This window comes from Hypanus sabinus, chromosome 4, assembly GCF_030144855.1.
Source record: "Hypanus sabinus isolate sHypSab1 chromosome 4, sHypSab1.hap1, whole genome shotgun sequence".
Classification (NCBI taxonomy): Eukaryota; Metazoa; Chordata; class Chondrichthyes; order Myliobatiformes; family Dasyatidae; genus Hypanus; species Hypanus sabinus.
Window position 1 is genome coordinate 50,759,521 of NC_082709.1, and position 22,941 is coordinate 50,782,461.

The 22,941-nt window shown below is 40.2% G+C and overlaps 1 protein-coding gene across 1 annotated transcript in view; it reads left to right on the forward strand.

The window, feature by feature from the left end:
• Nucleotides 1-22,941, forward strand: part of col6a3 (collagen, type VI, alpha 3) — a 111,635-nt gene that overhangs the window by 83,449 nt on the left and 5,245 nt on the right. Inside the window, exons 17-20 of the mRNA XM_059965962.1 lie at nucleotides 2,585-3,217; nucleotides 3,670-4,254; nucleotides 15,229-15,885; nucleotides 17,430-17,993. Coding sequence (XP_059821945.1) covers nucleotides 2,585-3,217; nucleotides 3,670-4,254; nucleotides 15,229-15,885; nucleotides 17,430-17,983 — 2,429 coding nt within the window. The 3' untranslated portion in view covers nucleotides 17,984-17,993. The remainder of the gene's footprint in view (nucleotides 1-2,584; nucleotides 3,218-3,669; nucleotides 4,255-15,228; nucleotides 15,886-17,429; nucleotides 17,994-22,941) is intronic.

Below are 22,941 nucleotides of genomic sequence, written 5' to 3' on the forward strand. Positions count from 1 at the left end.
TCTAATATTCTGACATTCAATATCATTAACATCAGCGTGCCCTCCACCACTAATATTCTGAGGGTCACCACCGAGCAGAAATGAACTGGATCAACCATGTTAACTATTATATTTAATAGAGCCATATCATTATAACCCTCCATGTATCTCTCCAAATGCCCTTCATTGTTGCAATTGTACCCACCTCGACCACTTCTTCTCGCAGTTCATTTCAAGTACCCACTGCACTCTGCGAAAAAGTTACTTGCAAATATTTTAAATGTCTCCCCTCTCATCTTGAATCTGTGTCCTCTAGTCCTGGGAAACAGACGATGCCTGTCCACTTTACCAATACCCCACATGGTTATATAAAATTCTATGAGTTAACTTCTCATTCTCCTATACTCCAAGGAATAAAGATCCAGTGTGCCCAGCCTCTCCCTATGACTCAGGCCCTCTGGTCTAATCAGCATTCTTCTACTCACCTGCTTTCACTCCAGCTTGAGAATGATGATAGTAACAGGATGGCCAATACTGTACACAAATACTCCAAATACGGTCTCACCAATGATTTGTATAACTGCAATATAAGACCACTCTCAGGTTGGAGGAGCAACACCTTATATTATGTCAAGATAGCCTCCAACCTCATAGCATGAACATTAATTTCTTCAACTTCCAGTTATTTTTCTTCTCTCTCTTCCCTCTTGTTTATTTCCCTGCTTTCGCCTCTTCTGCTCCCCCTGGATGCCATCCTCCTTCCATTTCTCCATTATCCACTGTCCTCTCCTGTTGGATTCCTTATTCTGTAGCCCTTTGCCTTTTCCACATCACCTCCCAACTTCTTCCCCTTCCCCACCCACCTGGCTTTACCTGTCACCTTCTAGCTTGTCCATCTTCCCCTGCCCCACCTTCTTATTCTGGCATCTTCCCCCCTCCTTTCCAGTCTTGATGAGGGGTCTCATCAGCTGTTTATTCATTTCCATAGACACTGCCTGTACTGCTTTGCTCCAGCATTTTTTTTGTGTTTAACTGGGGTACAATATTCGTGCTCCGAAGTTCAATGCCCTGACCACTGAAGGCCAGCGTGCTCTCCACCTTCTTTGTTACTGTTCACTTGTGTGGCTCTTTGCTGTTCACTTGTACTCTCAATATCCTCTGCCTCACAACACTTATTGATGCCCTGCCATTCACTGCGTAAGTCCTACTCTTGTTTGAGCATCCAAAATGCATCACCTCACACTTATTGTAACCTGCTTCACTGAAGTACTCCTGGCTTTGGCAAATGCTTAATATCCCTTGTGCAGCATCAGGTCAGACATTGCCTAATATTGAGATGTCTAAGATTTTAACAGGGCAAATGCCTAAAAGATTGGTCAAAGGTCCGAGTTATCAGATCTTCTTTAAGGAAGGGAGAGGGACACCACAGAGCTGAGGATTGCAGATGGAAGTACAGACCTTGAGGTCAAAATAGCTGAAGTCACATCTGTCAGTGATAGGACAAAGGAAATCAAGGACGCAGGAAAGACCAGAGCTAGAAGAACCCCAAAACTCCATTGGCCTGTAAAGTTGGTGGAGAAAAGGACCTTTTCAAAAGCTTTACAAAAGTCCATTTAAAACACATCATATCATCACTCTCCAGTTAGTCAGCATGAATGTTGGTTCAAAATTGATGGTAAACCATAGAGGGAGGCGCAAATATCTACATCACACAATTTTCAAATGATTTCAAAATAGGTAATTCCAGTGCTCTTAGCCTCGTGAATCATTCATGTGAGTAATAGTCTTCAGTAACAGCCTTAAAGAATATTGCTTTAGCTATTTTAGGGTCAACAAGGCTGTCTGCTGAACACCTGTGAACTGCTGTGCATGACAGTTTCTATAAAAGAAGAGAAATAAACATTGCACTCTGCACTTGATAAGCAATCGATCTAAACAGAGCTTCAGAAGGGTACTGCGAATCACCTCAGGATACCATCATTATTTAGACAAATGCTTGCTTGGCTCAACGCTGATTCAGGTATTAATCATTCCAGTGGAGAGGAATGTAGTATCACCTTTTCATGATAAGGCCTTTCACCTGGAGAGACCTTGACTTCAATCAGCCCACTTCTCAACTCCTCCTTTTAAATAAAGTGAGCCCAGATGAAGGGTTTTGACCTGAAACATACACTGTTCATCTTCATAGATGCTGCCTGGTCTACTCAGTTCCTTCGGCCTTTTCTGTGTTGTTCCAAAATTCTAGTGTCTGCAGTGTTGTGTGTGTGTGTGTGTGTGTGTGTGTGTGTGTGTGTGTGTGTGTGTGTGTGTGTGTGTGTGTGTGTGTGTGTGTGTGTGTGTGTGTGTGTGTGTGTGTGTGTGTGCGTGCGCGCCTCTCTCTTAAATTTTTCAATGTTAGATCTTCATCTAATAATTGTAATTGCAGCTGCAAAATCTGCATTATCAATAATATTTTTCTCTTAATATGTCAGGACTCATAGTAAACCATTTAAAAATCTTTTGACTATATTTTATATCTAGCCTAACTTGAGGTATTTAACTTTGCTTTCCATTGTGTAATTCATGTGCACAAACTTTGTATGACCAAATGTGAATTTTATTACAGTTGAACCATTAGAAATGAGCAAAAGAGATGTTGTGTTCCTTATCGATGGATCAGACAATATCGGAAACGTTAATTTACCTCATGTCCGTGATTTTGTCATAAGAATAATTCAGCAGCTGGCCATTGGACATGACAAAGTGCGAGTGGGTCTGGCACAGTACAGTGATGACACAGAGGCTGAATTCTACCTGAACACTTACTCATCAAAAACTGAACTTCTGTCTCAAGTCAAAGGACTCAGACTGAGAGGCGGGGCAACAGCCAACACTGGCTCTGCACTGGACTTTGCTATTAAATACTATTTTACTAGTTCTGCTGGGAGTCGAATCCAGGAGAATGTTCCCCAGTTCTTGCTGCTCATCACTGGTGGAAGGTCCAACGATGACGTGGAGGAGGCTGCGAATGCACTGAAACGAGCTGCTGTCATGACCTTTGCGATCGGTGTTAACAATGCAGACGCAGCCCAACTGGAAGAGATGGCAATTGACCCAAGTTTGGTCTTCAGTGTAAATGACTTCCGCTCTTTGCCAGATGTCCTGAATCAATTGATGATGCCATTGACAATGCTGAGTGTCCCGACAGTAATTGAAGAATCAACAATTGTTGAAGAGGAAATGGTCACAACTTCAGAAGGTACCTGAATTGTTCCTATGACCTTTTTTCAGATTGTACTAGATTAGCAGTAACACTAGAATATTTACAATAAACTATCTTTCCCCATCCAATATGTCAATGCAGAGAAATTGCATTTTTGGAGGAACTTCTGTAGCATTGCTCATTGTGGTGAGACAGGAGCATCTGAACAACTTCTGATCTAAAGTCAGGTATCAAATGGTCTGCTTGGAGGACGATCAGCAGAATTGGTCATTTTCTAGGCTGGCACATCACCAGACTCAAACTGCATCACAAATAAGTGCACTCATCAGAACTATTATGAATCAAAGCAATACTGTCATTTCATGCAATTGTTCCATATAATGTCTCTGCAAATCTGCACATTTTGATGTTTATATGTCCATATTTCATCTCTCAATTTAAAAGTTAATCACATAATTTATCTTCAAATTCATGTTCAATGTTTGCAGCCAGGAAGAGAGATATTGTGTTCCTCATTGACGGCTCCCGTGGGATGGGGAAATCATTTCAAAAAGTCCGTGAATTTCTGAAGAAGGTAATCCAGGAGCTTAATATTGGGCCTGACACAGATCAAGTTGCTGTGGTGCAATATAGCTCTGATGCAAGAATTGACTTTGGCCTCAATGTTCATTCAACAAAAGATGAAGCTTTGAATGCTGTACGAAAACTAAAACTGAAAACAGGAAGACCCCTCAACACAGGTGCTGCGTTGGACTTTGTCACGAATAACGTCTTTATCCCGGCTGCGGGCAGCAGAAGAGATGCCGGAGCCGCACAAATCCTGGTGCTCATCACTGCTGGGAAATCCAAGGACAACGTTGTGCCAGCAGTGGAGGCAATGAGACAGGCTGGTGTTGTGCCCATTGCTATTGGAGCCAACAACGCAGACAAGTCAGAGCTGCAACAGATTGTGCATGAACCCAACCTTGTTTTGAAACTGAGTGACTTCCAAGAGTTGCCAACTATCGAAAATGAGTTGATATCCAAGGTTAAAACCATAATTATTGAGGATGCAACTGCTGTAAATACGGAAGGTAAAATAACTTTGATCAAGCATGACTTTTCTCAGTAATAATTATCTAAGTTGTTACTAAATTTTTGAATTGTGTGATCATAGAATTATAGAATCATCTAAGTTCACATACAGATACAAACAATTTCTGGCTGTCTCTTTGATGGAATTGCTATTCTTGGATTCGCATTGTATTTTTTTTGTCTGCAATCCCTAATGTTCTTCAGACTCAGGTAGCCATCCATCCTTTTTAAATTTACTTATAAAATTTGCTTACACCATCTTTCAGGGGAAGTATTCCAGATCCTGTCGCTATGAAGAAAACAATTCTCTCTCTTCTGTCAATGATCTGTTGGCAGTCCTAAAATGGCAAATACTGTAGTTTTTCCCCATTCAGTTTATCAAAATCTCTCAGCATGTTAAAAGCTTTATTAGGACATTGCTTGATTTTCTTTGCTTCATGGAAAGCATACCTATTTTGTTTCCCCAAACTCTTCTAATAAAGGAGATCTTTCATCTTTCATTACATCTTGCAACACTTGTTTTGTCCTCTAAGAACTTTGCATCTTTGTTGAATGTGATGCTCAGAAATGGTTCCTATATTCCAAAAGAGGTTTAGACAGCACCTAGAAAAACTATAGAAATGATGTTTTTGTTTTCCTTTTATATTCTAATGTTCTGTTTATAAACTCAAATAGGAAGTGGAAGAGACGGAGAATTGGTTGATGTTGTGTACTTGGATTTTCAGAAGGTGCCACACATGAGGCTGCTTAACAAGCTACAAGCACATGGTTTTACAGGAAAGACTCTAGCATGGATAAAGTGGTGGCTGATTGGAAGGAGGCAAGGTGTAGGAATAAAGGGAGCCTTTCCTAGTTGGTTGCCAGTGACCAGTTGTGTTCCATAGGGGTCAGTGTTGGGACCAATTCTTTATGTCAATGATTTGGATGATGGAACTTATGCTTTGTTGCAAAGTTTGCAGACAATATGAAGGTTGGTAGTGGAGAAGGTATTTTGAGGAAATAGGCTGCAGAAGGACTTAGTTTAGCAGGATGGGCAAAGAAATGGTAAATAGAATATACAAATGTTTGTAATGTCGGGAAATGTATAGTCATGAACTTTGGTTGACTATTTTGTAAATGGACAGAACATTTTAAAAACTGAGGTGCAATTGGACTTAGGAGTCATTGTGCATGATTCCATAAAGGTTAATGTGCCTGTTGAGTCAGTGGTGAGGAAGGCAAATGCAATGTTAGCATTGATTCAAGAGGACAAGAATATAAAAGCAAGGAGATAATGATGAGACTTTATAGAAAACTTGTGAGGCCTCGCTTGGAATATTGTGAGCAATTTTGGGCCCCTTAGAAAGAATATGCTAAAACTGGAGAGGGTTCAAAGGAGGTTCATGAAAATGATTTCAGGATTGAATAGTTCGTCATATGAAGAGCATTTGATGGCTCTGTGCCTATATTCACTAGAATTCAGAAGAATGAGAGGTAACCTGATTGAAACCTATTGAATGGTAAAAGGCCTTGATAGAGTGGGTGTGCAGAATATGTGTCTTATGGTGTGAGAGTCTATGACTTGATGATACAGCCTCAAAACAGAGGGGTGTCCTTTAGAACAGAGATGAGGAAGTATTTATTTAGACAAAGAGTGGTGTATCTATGGAATTCCTTGCAATAGGCAATGGTGGAGTCCAAGTCTTTATGTATATCTAAGGCAGAGTGTTGATAGGTCAGAATTGATTCTTAATTCTGCTCCTATATCTTATGGTCTTATGGTCTAAGTGGGAGGAAAACATTGTTGAATTTAATTCTGGGGAGTGACCTCAGACTTCAACTCATGTAATTCAATTAGATCAAGTTTGGAAAGAGAACAGAGAATACTAAAAATACAGACGCTTACAAAGGGAAAAGCTCATTTCAGTGATACATGGAGATCAAGCATAGATTGACTGGAAAAGGCGAATGCAGGGTTTAATCAGTAATACGGTGCTACAAATTGTGTAGAGAAAAGACAACTAATAATTAATTGAAAACACAAGCAAGACACATTGCTTTGAAGGGAAAGGTAGACCATTAAAAGGCAAAATGTTCTGGATGGCAAGAAACATTTTATCTAAATTAGAAAAAGATAGCTTATGACAAAAGAATGAAACATAATTCAGTCACTAAACAGAAATATTATATGAAATATAGGGAGGGCTCAAAATGTTTATGTAGGAAGCAAAGATTAGTAGACAACATTAAACAGAAACCTAAAGAAGTTCCACTTCTCATAAAGCCAACAGGAATCAGAATGACCAGGCAGTCTATATGAGTGTTTATTGCTTTTATGAGATGAGGGGAATAATTGAAATTATTGACAACTAACAGAGAAAATACGTTACAGTAATTGCTAATAATGAATGTTGAAGATGCAACCGCGAGAAGACCGAGAGAAGGTAAAAGTAATGAACCATTTGTTACATTTTAAAAACCTATTTGCATACAAAAGCAGTGCTGGGGAACAGGTACACATGGTCCTATACTGCTGGGGGAAACACTTGAAAATATGATCAACTATTCTAGTTAGCCCCTCTCACCACCTCGCTCTCTATCTGTTACCCCAGTCATGGCACTCCACCCGTACTTCTCCTCTCCTTCTCACTATTCATGTACTGCAATAAAAAAATCACACCAACAGTCCCTCACCCCTCTCTTCCTCAGTTTAATTAAAATCAATCAATGCCTGGAACTGTCTAGTATGCCCTTTCCATTTAAACTGTAAAACCATCCTTGATTCACATTTTTCCCCTTCAATACTTAGTACCTAGGAATATTAATATTCATTTCCTGGAAGTGTTGAAGGCATTTCTCTGTGCAGTCATGTCATAATCGCATTTAGCCAATTGTATCTGAACCCGTCGGCTTTATTAGTTGCATTAGGGACATACTTTGATCAGAATAAGTTGCTAATTTTAGGACTACTTGTGATTTTATTCCTTACCTCACTCTCATCTGTTCTCATTTATCTCCCTTTCTGCTTTCTTCTAATATCCCTGCTTCTACCAAAGTAGTTAAGTTCTCCATGCATTACTCTCACAACAAACACTAAGTTTGATCTGATTGAACTAATTTCCCTGAAAATCAGTCCTAATGCCCCGAGAATCTGATTTCCCCCCTCTTGCATTACTTCCCAATGGTCATAATTGTCTATATCTGAGCTCTTTGGCATTGTTTCTGAAATGTTGCTGACTAATGTTTTATTCCAGAAGCAGTTGTGAGCAATCAAATTTATTTCACATTATGATGGAATTAAAAGGAATTAGCTGAAATTGGTGGATACTTTGTTTTTTTAATCAAGAAAGCAAAATGGAGACTTTGTATAATAAACTATTTCTAATGAAAAAGCAGCTGTACTACTCTATTTGGGCCGAGGTAAAAATGCCAGTAAAGCATATTGGTATGTAAGTGTCTGTCACAATCAGTGCAATTGGGATAATCTGGCAGATGTATCCAAAAACTGTACTAGCAATAAACATAAGCAACTTTCACAGCTGGACCTGGGAAACTCAAACTAAGTGTTCGGAAGTGGATGGTGCCAGTGAACACCATGACCAAAGGTGACATCCTTCAAACAGTCCACGAAAGTACTGCTTTTACTTCCTCTTTCAAATATAATGATGCTACTAAGCTTTTATGTGTGATTGGAACCTGTGATTTACATTTTGATGGTGTATCTCGGGGCTGATTGGGTGATCTGGCACTTTGCTGTCTCCGAGGGAGTTTGGTGAGGTTTCGAGCAGAGTGTGCTGGCTGGAGGCCAAGAAGCCTAGAGATGGGCAGGGCCATGGTTGACTGCATTTCTCTCCGATCTCGCTGATTGAAGTGTCAAGCAGGATTGAAATCACTGAAGATGATCTCTCTCTCTCTCTCTCTCCCTCTCTCCCTCTCTCCCTCTCTCCCTCTCTCTCTCTCTCTCTCTCTCTCTCTCTCTCTCTCTCTCTCTCTCTCTCTCTCTCTCTCTCTCTCTTTCCCTCTCTCTTTCTCTCTTTTTCTCTCTTTTTTCTTTCTCTTTCTCTCTATGATGCAGCCAGAGAATGGTGCTTAAGTCTTGGGTCTTGGACAAGGTTTCATTGATGCAGTTTGTGCAATGTGCTCTGCAGTTCAAGTTATATGTGTTTCTGCTTCTGATTACTTTTTTATTGCTATTTTGTGTGATTTTGATCAGGGTGAACTGCCTCTGTGGCTTGTAGCCAACAAACAACACAACGCTAATTTGAAATGATCTGAGCTAAACTGAACATTCCTAGACTGTTTCAGTGACTCTGTGCTTTGATGTTTTATATTTTGTGTTTTCCACTTGTTTTTTGCCATTTTTGCAATTTGTTCTCTTTTTTTGTGCGCTGGGTGTTTGATGTTTTCTTTGAACAGGTTCCATGGTTTTTTTTTTGTGGCTGTCTGTGGGAAGATGAATTTCAGGGTTGTATACTGCATACATACTTTGATAATAAATATACTTTCAATTTTTGAATCTTTGAATCTGCAGGATGAAATATGCACTCTGCTATTAACATGTCCTTACAGAGTGATTTACCAGTTCTCTTTAGTGGACAGAAATTTATGTACAGCATATATTCACCAAACTACATCATTTTACTTCATTAAACTTTGAAAACTTGCAAACAAGCTTGGCACACCTATGAAATCCTTCTCAATAATTTTCCATTTTTAGGTCAGCTGGTATTTTAATTTCATGCTTCCATTTCCATGGTCCACATTTAAGAAATGGAGGAGGCTAAAATAGATAATGTAGCAAAAATGTTGCCAGGATCATGATGCATAATTAATCTAATGCTTCTTGTCCTGGTCTGGAAATGCCGGACATGTATATCCCTATCCATCGCCCAGTGTTGTTTATTGTCCTAGCCTGATATTGTTCACCAATACAAACTGGCTAACACTGAGTGAAACCATGGTGCAGCTTTTAAAGGAGAAATAGCTTATGGTTGAATAAGTAAATGGGAGTTATTCTAGAGATCACAGTACAGTAGTCATGACAGAACTTGGCATAAGCAGATCCTCACTTTTTCATTGCTGGAGATCTTGGTAAATGATGGAAAGGTAAGGATAACTTCTTTACTCATAAGTAATTAGAAAGCCATCCCATCACACACCAAAGCATGTTTAAACACAAGGTAAATCACAGAAGAGCAGCCTGGGTATTCTGGACGCAGTCCTTCATGTGCCTTTCAGATCCTTGGCATAGTCTAGCAAATACATCTGCAAACACCATCTCCCACCTCTAGTCTCGCACATTGCTGTGTGCTATACACCTTCAGCATGTATCAGACAATATGTTATTGGATTTAGTATTTGCATATCCCACCAAATGTTCACACGGTTATCTGTCACTTCAAGTCTCACACCTGCATTCTACAGGTTGCAGTCAACCAGGTATTCAACGATGATTGGCATATTGCCCAAATAAATTATATGGCAGTCATATTCAATTCTGTCCTTAACAAAAGAAGGTGGCATTTGACCAGCACCAGCACCAATGGATTATGAATGGGGGGGGGGGGGGGGGGGTGGGGTAGAGTGAACAACTGTTACATCTTGTTTCATAGCAGTTACTAGAATAGCCACAATGAAGCCTGTGGCCAACAGAGGTGCTGAAACCACTGAAGATGAATGTAAATTCTAATCCTTTCATTGTTATTTGCCCCTTAGCCTGTGACTTCTTCAAATTTACTGTCTCCAGCTGGTGTAAGCTTTCACCCCTCATGTCTCACTTTCTCTTCCTAACCTGACACACATGCCTTTCTACTTCAAGGTAGCTGAGACCTCAGCGTTACAAAGCTTGTGGGAGGAACCCTTCAACGGACTTACAGCATTGGGACTCCACTCCTTCCAGTGTCAAAATGGTGGTGACTCACTCCTTTTCAACGCTTGGGAACCCAAACATAATGTAGAATCCGAATGATGGAGTCTCAGATTATATTTTAGCACAAACAAATTCCAGCTAACGTCTGCACTAATATGTTCAAAGGAGACATTAGTCTATCAATAATCAATTCCTCTGCCTCTAGTGGAGTAAATAGTCTGATGAGACACTACCCTTTGTGAGTGAAAATGGATCCACAGTATATGAACTTGCTGTTCTCTCTCAGAATGATAGTGTTATTGATTTTGCTGCTGTTACTCCATAGGTTCTCTTTCTTTCAAGTTCCAAAGGTACATTTAATGTCAGAGAAATGCATACAATATACATACATGAAAAACAGAGGAGTGCCCCCAGAGAAGGAATGATAGTTTCAATGTTAGAACGCCAAAGCCCTCCCAGCTCCCCCATCTCACCCGTAAGCAGCAGCAAAGCAACGATCCCCGCTCCCCACCAGCAAAAGAAACCATCGGCACCCACCACCGAGAACTCAAGTGTGCGGCAATGTGTCAGCAAAGACACAGACTTGCAGTACTCCAAAGACTACTTGTTCACCCGGTATTTGACATACCGCAGGCTCTCTCGCTCTCTCTAATAAGGGAGAAAGAGGTGTCTCCGTTTCACAGTGAGGGGGGGACATAACAAACATCACACTGATTCACGATGTTAAAAGTCCGTTGTGTCACTTTTTTCTGAGCTCTGTGCCCAAAGAACTCGGGTCTCAGGGCACGCAGCCTGCAGCCAGCTCGCTGCTTTCAATCTTACTTCACCCACAACACATCTGATTCCTGCAGAGGCACCTTTGGTCCACCCATCCCCAGAGCCTTGAGATCCCGGAACTCCAAAGACGAGCTAATATTCTAGGCTGCATCCCTGGCATATTGAATAATGGCCAGTCGTGAAACCCCGGGAGTGGGTCCCATTCCCACAAAGAACCAAAGTCAATGTGTAATTCCAGGTCAGCATCTTGAAAAGAATGCTGAAAGGGAAAAATAGAGATATTGAAAATAGAAATAGAGCTGTTTCTGAAGATGCAAGCAAAGGAGTCTCTCTCCAGTTAGTCCATAAGAAAGTTGGAATCCAAATTCAATACTTCTAGGAGAAGACCTGCTCAAGGTCACCTCTCATGGTGCCTACATCATCTCCACTGAGACTCCTGCTTGGTGTTGAGATTCTACCTTCGTGTCAGAGTTGCACTCACCCAGGCTAGCAGAAGGTATTCCACCAGTGTCCTGACCTGTGCTTTGCAGATGGTGGAAAGGGCATCAGAACTTGGGTCAGACACTGCAGAGTTCCTAGTCTCTGACCTGCTCTTGTAATCATCACATTCGGTGCCTTGACTCAGTTGAATTTCTGGTTAACGATGATCTGCAGAATATTGATACTGGGAGACTTAAGTTCAAGTTCAGATTACTGTCATTCAATTGTACGTGTATATACCCCCAAATGAAACTGTGTTCCTTTGGACCAAGGTGCAAAACGCAGTACATATAATTCACACACATAACACAAAAAATAATATTAACATAAGTAAATTGACAAACAAAGTTGTGCATTTACAATACAAGTTTAAAAGTAAATAGTTTAACACTACTAGTGCTTTTTATGTGATGAGACCTGGGCCGTGACAGGGAGCTCAGTAGTCTTAGAGCCTGAAGGGAGATGTCGTTCTTGCACTAATGCTAAGAATCTCCTGCCTGATGGTGGGGTCGGGGAGGGGAGGAGATCAAAGAGATTGTCGGATGGATGGGAAGGATCATTGACAATGCTAAAGGCCCTATGTACGCAGTACTCCTGATACGTATCTTTAATAAGTGGAAGAGACCCTGATAGTACCTTCAGCAGTACTCGCAGTCAAATGTCTTGCAATCCCTGTACCAAATGGTCAGGGTGCTCTGTAAAAACTAGTTAAAATAGGCCTCACTCACCTCAATCTTCTCAGGAGGTGGAGACACTGCTGTGTTTTCTTGACCGAAGAGGTGGTGCAGAGTGATCAGGTGTGATCATCCTTTATCTGCACTCCCAGAGAGTTAGTGCTCCTAACTCGCTCCACAGAGGAACTGTGTATATGCATTGGGGAGTGGTCAGACTGCACCTTCCAAAAGTCTGCTATCATCTCTTCATTCTTGTCCACGTTGTGTCTCAAGGTGTTGGCCCATCGTCATTGCTGATGGGGCCAACCACTGTTGTGTCATCAGAAAACTTGATGATTTGGTTCGAACTAGATCTAGCAGTGAATAGCATGAACAGCAGTGGCCAGAGCATACAGCCCTGGGAAGCATTGATGCTTGGCATGATGAAACTAGAGATGTTTCTGACAAGGCGGACTGACTGTGCCCTTCTGAAGAAGTCCAAGATCCAGTTACAGAGAGAGGTGGTGAGACTCAGTAAGAACTGTTTACTCACCAGTCTCTGAGGGACAATTGTATTAAATGCTAAGCTGGTCAATAAAATGTATCCTGGCATTTGAGGCACCATTTTCCAGGTGGAACTGGCCAGAGTGGAGTGCAGAGGCTATGGCATCATCCGAGGACTGATGTGACTGATAAGTGAGCTAGAGAAGGTCCAATGTGGCTTGAAGATGAGATTTAATATGATCTATAACCAGCTGCTCAAAGCTCTTCATTTTATTGGGGTCAGTGCCACTGAACGGTAGTAGATGAGGCAGGTTACTGTTACACTCTTGGGCAACAGGATGATGGTGGCCATCTTGACAGCTGAGGGGTTAGTGAACTGTTCCAGAGAGCTGTTAAAGATGTCTGTTAGAACCTCAGTTAACAGGGCTCCGGTCCCTCAGCACCCAACCAGGTATGTTACCAAGCCCCACGGCTTTACATGGGTTGACCCTTGCTTGGGTCTTCCTAGAGTTAATGAAAGGATTAAAGATAGGTGGCCAGATACAATTGTTAGGGGTGGTCATCCTTTGCCAATTCTGTGCCATAAAGGCGACCTGCTGTTTATCACACCATATCTGTTTCTGGTCTTTTGGTATGCATGTATACACTGCCTCATTTGCTGAAGAGCTGAAAATGAAAATAAGCTTTTTACTGAGCATCCCTGTGTTATGGGGAAGCAGGTTCATGGATTTGATAAGTGGGACAAAAGACACATTATGAGTAAGACCATTAACCATTTATTTACAGACGAAGAGTAAAACACTTGATCAAACATCGAAGTCAAACAAGTATTCATCTAAGGCACCCTAAGTTGCAGAATTTATGACAATAAACATTCAGTAACACTTCAAACTCAACAGGTATTTCGTTAAATCTCCCCAAGTTACACAACTACAAAACTAAACATTCAACAGAAAGGTGCTTAGCTAAGTGTGCGCATGGGCCCTCCTATATGTGCAACACACTTCCAAATGGTTCTTCAGTGCTGGTTGCAGCCTCAGCCTGAAGTGAGCCCGTAGATGCTGCATCCTTTGAATGGGCCAATCAACGACTGGAACGACAGAAGCAGCCTTCGACCGGCAAGTAAGTTAACCCTTCACATTACATCCTGCTTTTGACATGATGATACAATTAAGTGTATTAGTTCAACTTACAAGTAGATTTGGGGCTAGAATAATGCCCTGAGAAAGTCATTTGATTAATCTCGAATGATCACAGCAATCTGCTTTTGTGGGGTGGTGGGGGGGGGGGGTATGAACCAGACCACTGGATTTTTAATTTTCTTTATGTCAGGACACATTTATTCACACCGGTCAAATGGCTTTTATCTCACATTTTGAATTTAAACTTGGGTGCCATGGTAGTGTAGTGGATAGCACAATGTTATTACCACTCAGGCCATTTGAGATCAGAGTTCATTTCTGATGCTTGTATGTTCTCCCCGTGACCATGTGAGTTTCCTCCCGGAGCTCTGGTTTCCTCCCACACTGTAAAGACGTAACGGTTAGAAGGTTAGTTTATCAATGTAGATTTTCCTGTGATTAGGCTAGTGTTAAATAGGTGGATTGATGGGCTGAATCTTCTTGGGTCTGAAGGGTCTGTTCCACACTCTAAGTAAAGGAACTTGGTTGGTCAAAGTTCTGACCAAAGCTGTGATAAAGTCTGAAGCTGGGTGAAAGCTGACTTGCACATTCATCATAGATTATTGATAAGTGTCATAGAACCATAAGAATAATTCAGCACAGAAGCAGGCTTTATTGTCCAATTCATCTATGATGACCATGGAAACTTCCTGAGCTAGTCTCATTTGCCTGCATTTGTCTCATATCCACCTAAATCTTTCTATTAAAAATATATTTGAAACATAGCAATCATAGTTGCCTCTACAGTTTCCTCTGGCAGCCTTTAAAATATATATCCACCTCTGTGTGAAAATCTTAACTCCCAGGGCCTTTTTAATTTGTTCCTCTCTCACCTTTAATTGATGTTGTCCAGTTTTAGATTCTACTATCCCTGGGGAAAAATGTGAACATCCAGCTTATCTATGCTCCTCATGATTTTATAAACCTCTTCAGGAACCCCTCAATCTGCTATACTAAAGGAAACAGGTTCACTATATCCAGCCCCTTGATAACATTGTCAATAGCATCTCCGATCTCTTCGTTGCTGATTGAAAGTAGACTGAAAAAGCAGTAATCATTTAGATTATATTTGTCCTTTTTTCTGTGGAGGACACATCTGAATAACTTTCAATCTGCCAGATGGATAATAACATTTCATAGCTATGGAGCAGCAGAAAGTTTGCAGATGCTTTGTACATCAGAAAAGCACATTTCCTTCTGCTAGAGTAGAACATCAAGTAGATTCACTAAGATTGCTGGCTTCCTGATTGTGCTATGAACCACTTAGTTGTTCAAACATACTTCAAGGCTGTTGACTTAACCTTGTCTATTTATTCCAGTTTTCTTTTATCGTGGGATAGACACTTGGAAGATAACAGATAAGGGTTCTATGGCTTCTAGAGTTTATTTCTGATCATGTCGAATGTGTTATGCTGTAGCCATTAATGGATCCTTTGTGCAGAGTTCCTTAATGGTGAAAGTAGATTTCCCTGAATATTGTGCTCCATTTTATATGACCTGCTGTGACTTACACTTCGTATTCTTTTTCAGTTTTGCCTGATGAAGTGAACAAGAGAGATATTGTATTCCTTATCGATGGCTCAGACAATGTCGGGAGCACAAATTTATTTCTTGTGCATGAATTTATTAGCAGTATAATCGAGAATCTTGATATTGGAAGTGCCAAAGTAAGGGTAGGTCTGGCACAATTCAGTCACAATACCACAACTGAGTTCTACCTTAATACATACTCAACGAAAGCAGAAATTCTGAGTCATGTCAAAGGACTCAGACTGAATGGCGGCCCCATACTTAACACTGGTGCAGCGTTGGACTTTGTTTTAAGGAACCTCTTCACTGAGCGTACAGGAAGCAGAAAAGAGCAAGGAGTTCCCCAATTTCTTGTGGTGTTCACTGGTGGTAGATCGTCAGATGCTATTAAACCATATGCAGACGCACTCAAGCGAGCTACCATATCAACCTTTGCAGTTGGAGTCAAGAATGCCAGTCCTGCTCAGCTGAATGAAATTGCAACCTATCCCAGTTTGGTCTTCAGTATAAAGGAGTTCCAAAATTTGCCAGATGTCCATGAATGGGTGATGACACCATTGTCAACAATGAGTTCTCCAACTATGACTGTCAGTGAGTCAACAATCATTAACAAAGAAGCTTTAATTCAGGAAGAAGAAGAAGTTACTGGTGCTGAAGGTACACAAATTCAGTTTTGTATCTAAATTATTACTGTATTGCAAGAGCAAAGTGCCATTGTGGATAAAGTTATAGATTTGCATCCAAGGATTTGAATCCTAATTTCAGAGATATGAGTTCAAATCCCATTACAGAAGGTGGTAAATTTTCAGATAATTAGGAATACATCAAGACAATGACAAAAATGGGAACAATGAAATTGCAATGGGATTGGACAGACTAGATGCAGGAAGATTGTTTCCGATATTGGGGAAGTCCAGAACGAGGGATCACGGTTTAAGGATAAAGGGGAAGCCTTTTAGGACCGAGATGAGGAAAAACTTTTTCACACAGAGAGTGGTGAATCTGTGGAATTCTCTGCCACAGGAAACAGTTGAGGCCAGTTCATTGGCTATATTTAAGAGGGAGTTAGATCTGGCCCTTGTGGCTAAAGGGATCAGGGGATATGGAGAGAAAGCAGGTACAGGGTTCTGAGTTGGATGATCAGCCATGATCATACTGATTGGCGGTGCAGGCTCCAATGGCCGAATGGCCTACTCCTGCACCTATTTTCTATGTTTCTATGTTTCTATGCTGGCTTGCAGCAAAATTCCTTCCAGTTCACTGATGTCATTCAGAGAAAGAAATCTGTCATATTTATCTGATCTGGCTTATTTCTTGACTGCATTGAGTCAACCAATGTGGTCTATAACACAGTTTGTAAATTAGTTCAGATGATAATTTCATATATTAATTAAACAAATTGTTGCATTATATTGTTAATTTCTTCCGATGTTAGTTGGTAAATTCGTTCAGAAAATAACTCCATATATTAACTAACTAAATTAGCGCATTGCATGTAAGTATCGTACATTATGCATGGACCAGATTGAATATAGTTGCCAATCACTAAGCCAGAAAAAAAATTCTCTTCCATTTTGTATCATTGAGTCTTAGAAGTTCTTGTGATGGTTTTAGAGGAAGTGCCTTAGTTGCCAGTGTGAAATGTGTTCAATGTATCAGATGCTGGCGGTGGTCACTGGATAATTTCTGTTCCATTGACATCAGTATGTGAAAATAGTATGAATGGCAGTTGATATCTTCACTTGTAGTGAGTCATAAGGGCCAAGTATGAATTGCTCCTGATTCATTACCCTCTGAGCTCATTTCTTTCAGCCTCTTTCTAGCTAAATGGTTTTGAGTCTGTCAGGGGATGTCTTATATTTTAAAATCCTAGATGATATCACTAATATTGGCCAACTCCAAAGAAATAATTTATGAACTAAGAAAGCAATATTAAAAATGTACTTTTGAATTTTTCTCACTCACTTCCATAATATGCAGCTTGCAATGAAATGCTGTAGAGGTACATCCAGGGATGAACATGCTCACTAGACATTCAGGAACTGCTATAACAGCTAGATTTTGGAGGAGAATTCATAAGTAAAGCAGGCTGGATAATAATGGGTAATGCTGAAATTTTCTTTGTTACATTGTGACTTGGTTTGGACTTTTAGTTATATTTATGTATGAACATCTTGTATATTTGTGTTTACATCCTGCAGCTATGAGGCAAGATATTGTCTTCCTAATTGATGGCACCATTGAAATGGGCAAAGCATTTCCTCTCATCCGTCAATTTCTTGTTAAAGTAATTAAGGAACTTGACATTGGACCTGACAAAGACCAAGTTGCCGTGGTACAGTACAGTTCGGATGCAAAAACTGAATTTGCATTCAATACGTATTCGAGCAAGGATGAAGTTTTGGGTGCAACAACGCAGCTTCGACGTAAGACAGGGCGAGTCCTCAACACTGGTGCTGCACTAGAATATGTCTCAAGAAATATCTTTACCACATCTGCTGGCAGCAGGCAAGATGCTCAGCAGATTCTGGTACTTATTACTGCCGGGAGGTCCATGGATGATATTAACCCAGCAGTAGACAGAATAAAGCAAGCTCATATTGTCCCCATTGCAATTGGAGCTAAGAATGTAGATCCAACAGAGCTATGGCGGATTGCAAATTCCCCTGATTTTCTCATCGTATTAAAAACCTTTCACACCATATCAACTTTCAAGCAGCGGTTGATATCAATGATGAAATCAGTTTCAGTTTAACCATTTCAAGGTAAGGATTTTTAACAAGGCGCAACCATTACTTAGGAGAACAAAGACTTCCTAAGTCAAGTCAACGTTAGGTGCAGGCTTACTAAAAAGACACAATGATACATGCTGAACTTCAGAGGGAAGGCTACTATACGTATAGCACAGAAGAAGATTCAATAATATGAAAGTTGCCAATAGGATATTTTTAGTTGAAACTATAACCTTCAGTTGTAATCTAGGTCAGGGTTTATAGAGAAAGGCACCGGTAAAATTAGAATAAGAAGCAAAGCTAATGCAAAAATAAAACTTTGCTAAATAATTGGATAAAGATGGAAATGCTTCTACAGGAACAGGAATCTAAAGCTAAACAAAGGTTTGGATAGAAATGGGACTTAGTTACGCTGTATTGAAATGTCAGGGAAGAGATTAGATTTGAGAAAAATAGCATTAAAATAAGACCCCAATGCTACATTTCACAAACAAGAGAAAATCTGCAGATGCTGGAATTCCAAGCAAAACACACAAAATATCTACATTTTTCACTTTTATTTTAGCAATTCAAAGGATTCCACCATAGTTTTTTTTTTAGTCATTATCATTCAACATGTGATGAAAGTGACACAATTTATAATCCGCCACTGTCATTGGTTGCCACTTTATAAAGATTAGATTATATCAAACCTTATAATGGTTGTCCAGTTGACTGTTTCATTTTAATAAATATACATAACTGGGTGAATGCGTGTCCACTTGACCACTTATATTCAAAACAAAATTTGCACGTAGCGGAGTAAGATGAAAATCATTTATGGATGGCGCTTAAGATGTCAAGAATCAGCAAAATGCTGAGAGTCTCCACAGCAGAGTAAATGAACTGCTTAGGAGGTTAGTCCAATGTCATCCAACGTGTTTTTAAAAATTACTTATGAGGTGTTGGTATCGCTGCAGGTAGATCATGTCTTCTCAAGTGGCCTAAAAGGCGATTGCAAACTACATTAAAAAGCTCCAGTTTATGTATTAAAGGTCCATTCACAGGCTTTTTTGATCAGTAACTTGAGTAGCTTGACCCTGCACAGCTGAGTGAAGAGGGATTACATTCCAAGTCAAGAAGGTCTATGACTTGGAAGGATGATTGTTGCATTTTTGCCCTTCAGTGTGGAAATGGTGGCTTTCCATTATATCCAATGATGACAGGAAGCTTGTGCGGGAGATTTTTTTCCGGTAGAAAAGCTGTTTCATTCTCTCGACCTCAGAAGTCTAGGTCCAGTGATACGAGTGGTTGTCACAACTGAGGTTTCCCTTGGTTGCAGTGGATGACCATGACTTCCCTGTTTCATCAGGCACTTCGCTCTCCATGCAGCATTGCAGATCCACCTTCTTGTCTGTCGGATCTTACTGCAGATTATTCTTTCTTCCCTGAAGAACATTGCCTACTCTCCAGTCTTTAGGGATCTCAGCTATAGCTAGAGGGAATACAGAGACCTCAGTCAAAGCTCCAGCATTCATCTTCCTTGTATCTCCATCAGACCCTGGGGATTTATGTACTTCAATAATCTTCAAGAGACTCAATAACATCTCCACCTTGATCTCTATTATTCTAGCATATTAGAATACCCCACACTGATCTTACTACTCATCCTCTGAGTCTTTTTCCTTGTCTAATACTTTGCTGGCTTTAAAGGATCCATAATGGGAACTAACTTTTTCATGTTTGGTTGTAATTATTTTTAATTTCCAACTGAAGAATGACATTGGAGCTGTACTTCATCTCACAGTCCTGAATATAAAGTGAGTAGGGCAGGGGGATAAGCACTCAGCCTTATGGGGCACCTGTGCTGATGGTGAATGTCATTTACGTAGACTTTAGTTAAGCATTTGACAAAGTCCATCATGACAACCTGATCAGGAATTTTAACATGCATGGTATTCAGAGTGAATTGGTAGCCTTGATTCAGAATTGGCTTGCCAATAAAAAATAGAGGGAAGTGATGGTAATACTATATTATTCTGGATGAGGTCAGTGACCAGTGATGTTTTACGGGTATCAGTGCTGGGACCTTTGCTTGTAATAAATTTAAGTGATTTCAACAAAAGTATAGGTAGACTGGTTAGTAAGGTTGTTGGTTAATGACATAAAAACAGTGAAGAAGTTCATACATCTGTGGATGGAAAAAGGGCAGAGAGTTTAATTTGGGGAAGTGTGAGGTGTTGCATTTTGGGAAGGCAAATTTAAGGGGAAAGTATACAGATAATGACAGGACCCTTAATAGCTATGATGTACCGAGGGATCTTGTGGCCCAAGTCCATACCTTCCTGCCAATGGCAATGCAAATAGATAGTGTGCTAAAGAAGGCATAGGGTATGGTTCCCTTTATTGCCATGGGCATAGAATACAGGAGTCAGTTCCACAAAACTTTGGAGTTAGGCCACATGTGGAATTCTGGTCACCTTATTGCAGGAAGAATGTGAATTTTTGGCAAGGGTGCAGAAGAGGATGCTGTCTGGATTAGAGTGTATTAGCTATAAAGGGAGGTTGGACGCACTTGGATTATTTTTTTTCTGGCCAGAAAAGGGCCAGGGCTGAGAGTAGACATGACAGAAGGCTACAAACTTATGAGAGGAACAGATATAATTGACAGCCAGAATCCAGGGTAGAAATGTTGAATACTGGGAGGCATAGGTTTTAGATGAGTGGGGGTAAGTTTAAAGGGGATGCATGAGGCAAGGTTTTTTTACACAGAGGGTGGTGGGTGCCTGTAACAAGCTGTCAGGAGTGATAGTGAAAACAGATAGGAGAGTGACGTTTGTGAAGCTTTTAGACAGGCGCACAAATATCCAGGGAAAGGAAAAGTATTTATCCTGTGCTGGAGGAATGGATTAGTTTAAGTTGTCAAATGCTTGACACAGACATTGCAGACCAAAGGACTTGTTCCTGTGGGATACTGTTATACATTCTACATTCTCTGAATAAAGTCTTTCACAGGACGATTCAGAGGAAGCAGCAGCTGATTTCCTTGATGATCCTTCAGTCTTCATGATGGCTGTGCAATTGCCTTCCAAAAGGCCTTATAAACGAGCAAACCCACAAAGTGTTGTTTTATCTGATCTATCATGCTGATTAGCACATTAAGATTGCCACCTCATCTCTCTGGAGGCAAGAACCAGCATGCTAAGGTTAAATGCAGAACTGATGAGACCTGCAAGACGACCACATGCAGTACTTTTTAAAGTCTGCCTGTTTCCAATTCAACACACTGACGCAAATTAAAATTCTTCCTTTATGACATAAAGCTGGTATTTGTACCTTGAGTGATTTCTGATTCACTTGTTATCATGGCCGGAGTCACCGACACATTATCTTTAAGGAAAAAAATACCAAAGCTTCAATGGATATGGTAATCACCTGAGAACGTGCAGCCCATTTATTATGGCTCCTTGTAGACCTGTCAAGGGGAAAACTGAGTCATAAGAAATTTCTTTTTTACAAATCTGGAAATTAAGAAAGGAGTGCAGTTCACCAGCAATAAATCCTTTGTCTTATGTAATGGCTGGACGTGTATTGAACATGAGAGCTTTTGTGAAATTCAGTATTGTAAAGAATTATTATATTGCTAGTATTCCAGTTCTAAATTTCTTTAAACCAAGTTTTAAATACCTTTATTTACTAGTTTAATAAGAGAGCAGTTCTTTCCTAACTTACAATCAAAGTTGCCTAAATTTTTCCACATGAATATGACTCACCAGAAATAATTGTATTTTTTGTTTTTTTTTTAAACAACTTGAGTCTTTAATAATTTTGATCAGCTTATTAAAATGCGTAACAATCTCACGACTGTGATAAGGTAGAGCAGTGTAGGGGTTTGTTAGTTCTATCTTGTGGACCCCTCTTGTGCTACCCAAAAACAATTCTTCAATGGGCTTTATTATGTAATGTGAAAAATTCCATCCATTAGGGTGTATGTGCAGATTAGGTAGTATGTTGCCAGACTGCAGTGATATCCTAGATAAATATGCATGCTGTCTCTTACTAAGATTAACGAAAATATACTCTACTTTAGGTTGGAACAGTCAAATATGGAACATAGAACAGTACAGCACAGAAACAAGCTCTTTGACACATCTTTGCTGCTAATGATACCAAATTAAACTAGTCCCATCTTCCTGCACTGTCTTAATGCCTCCTAATCATTGCTTTCATATCTGTTTCCATCATTTCCCCTGTCCGACAATCTAGGCACCTACTATTCTCTGCATCAAAAGCAAATTGCCTCCCTCTCAGAATAACCCTATGCCCTCTAGCATTTGACATCTAACCTATCTGTGCCTCTCACAATTTTATACATTTCTTTGGGTCACTCCTCAGCCTCCAAGGGCCTAGGGAAAACAATCTAAGTTTCTGCAACCTCTCGTTATGGAAAATACTCTCTAATTCAGGTAACATCCTGCTCTCTTGTGCACCCTCTCCAAAGCCACCACATCCTTCCTATAAAATGCAGACAGACTGCACACAATACTCCAGATTAAACAGCTGCATCACAACTTGACAAACCTTATACTTAATATGAGATGAATGAAGAAAAGTATATTCTTTGCCTTCTATACCACCCTATACAATTATGTTGCCATTTTCAGGGAGCTATGGACTTGCATCCTAAGATACCTCCTCACATTAATGTTCACATCAATGCCATTTACTGAACACATTACACATGACCTTCCAAAGTGCAACACCTCATACTTGCCCAGATTGAACTCCATCTGCCACTTCTCCTCACATATTTTCAGCTGATCTCTACTCTGCTTTATCTTTTGACAGCTTATCTCACCATCTACAACTCAGCAAGTTATTTCTGTCAAATGTCTATGCATACAACATCTATTGTCCTGGCCTCTAGTAATCTTTATCACCTCCTTAAAAAATTTCAGTCAAATTTGCAAGACAAGGGCATGATTATTTTCTTTGGCAACTA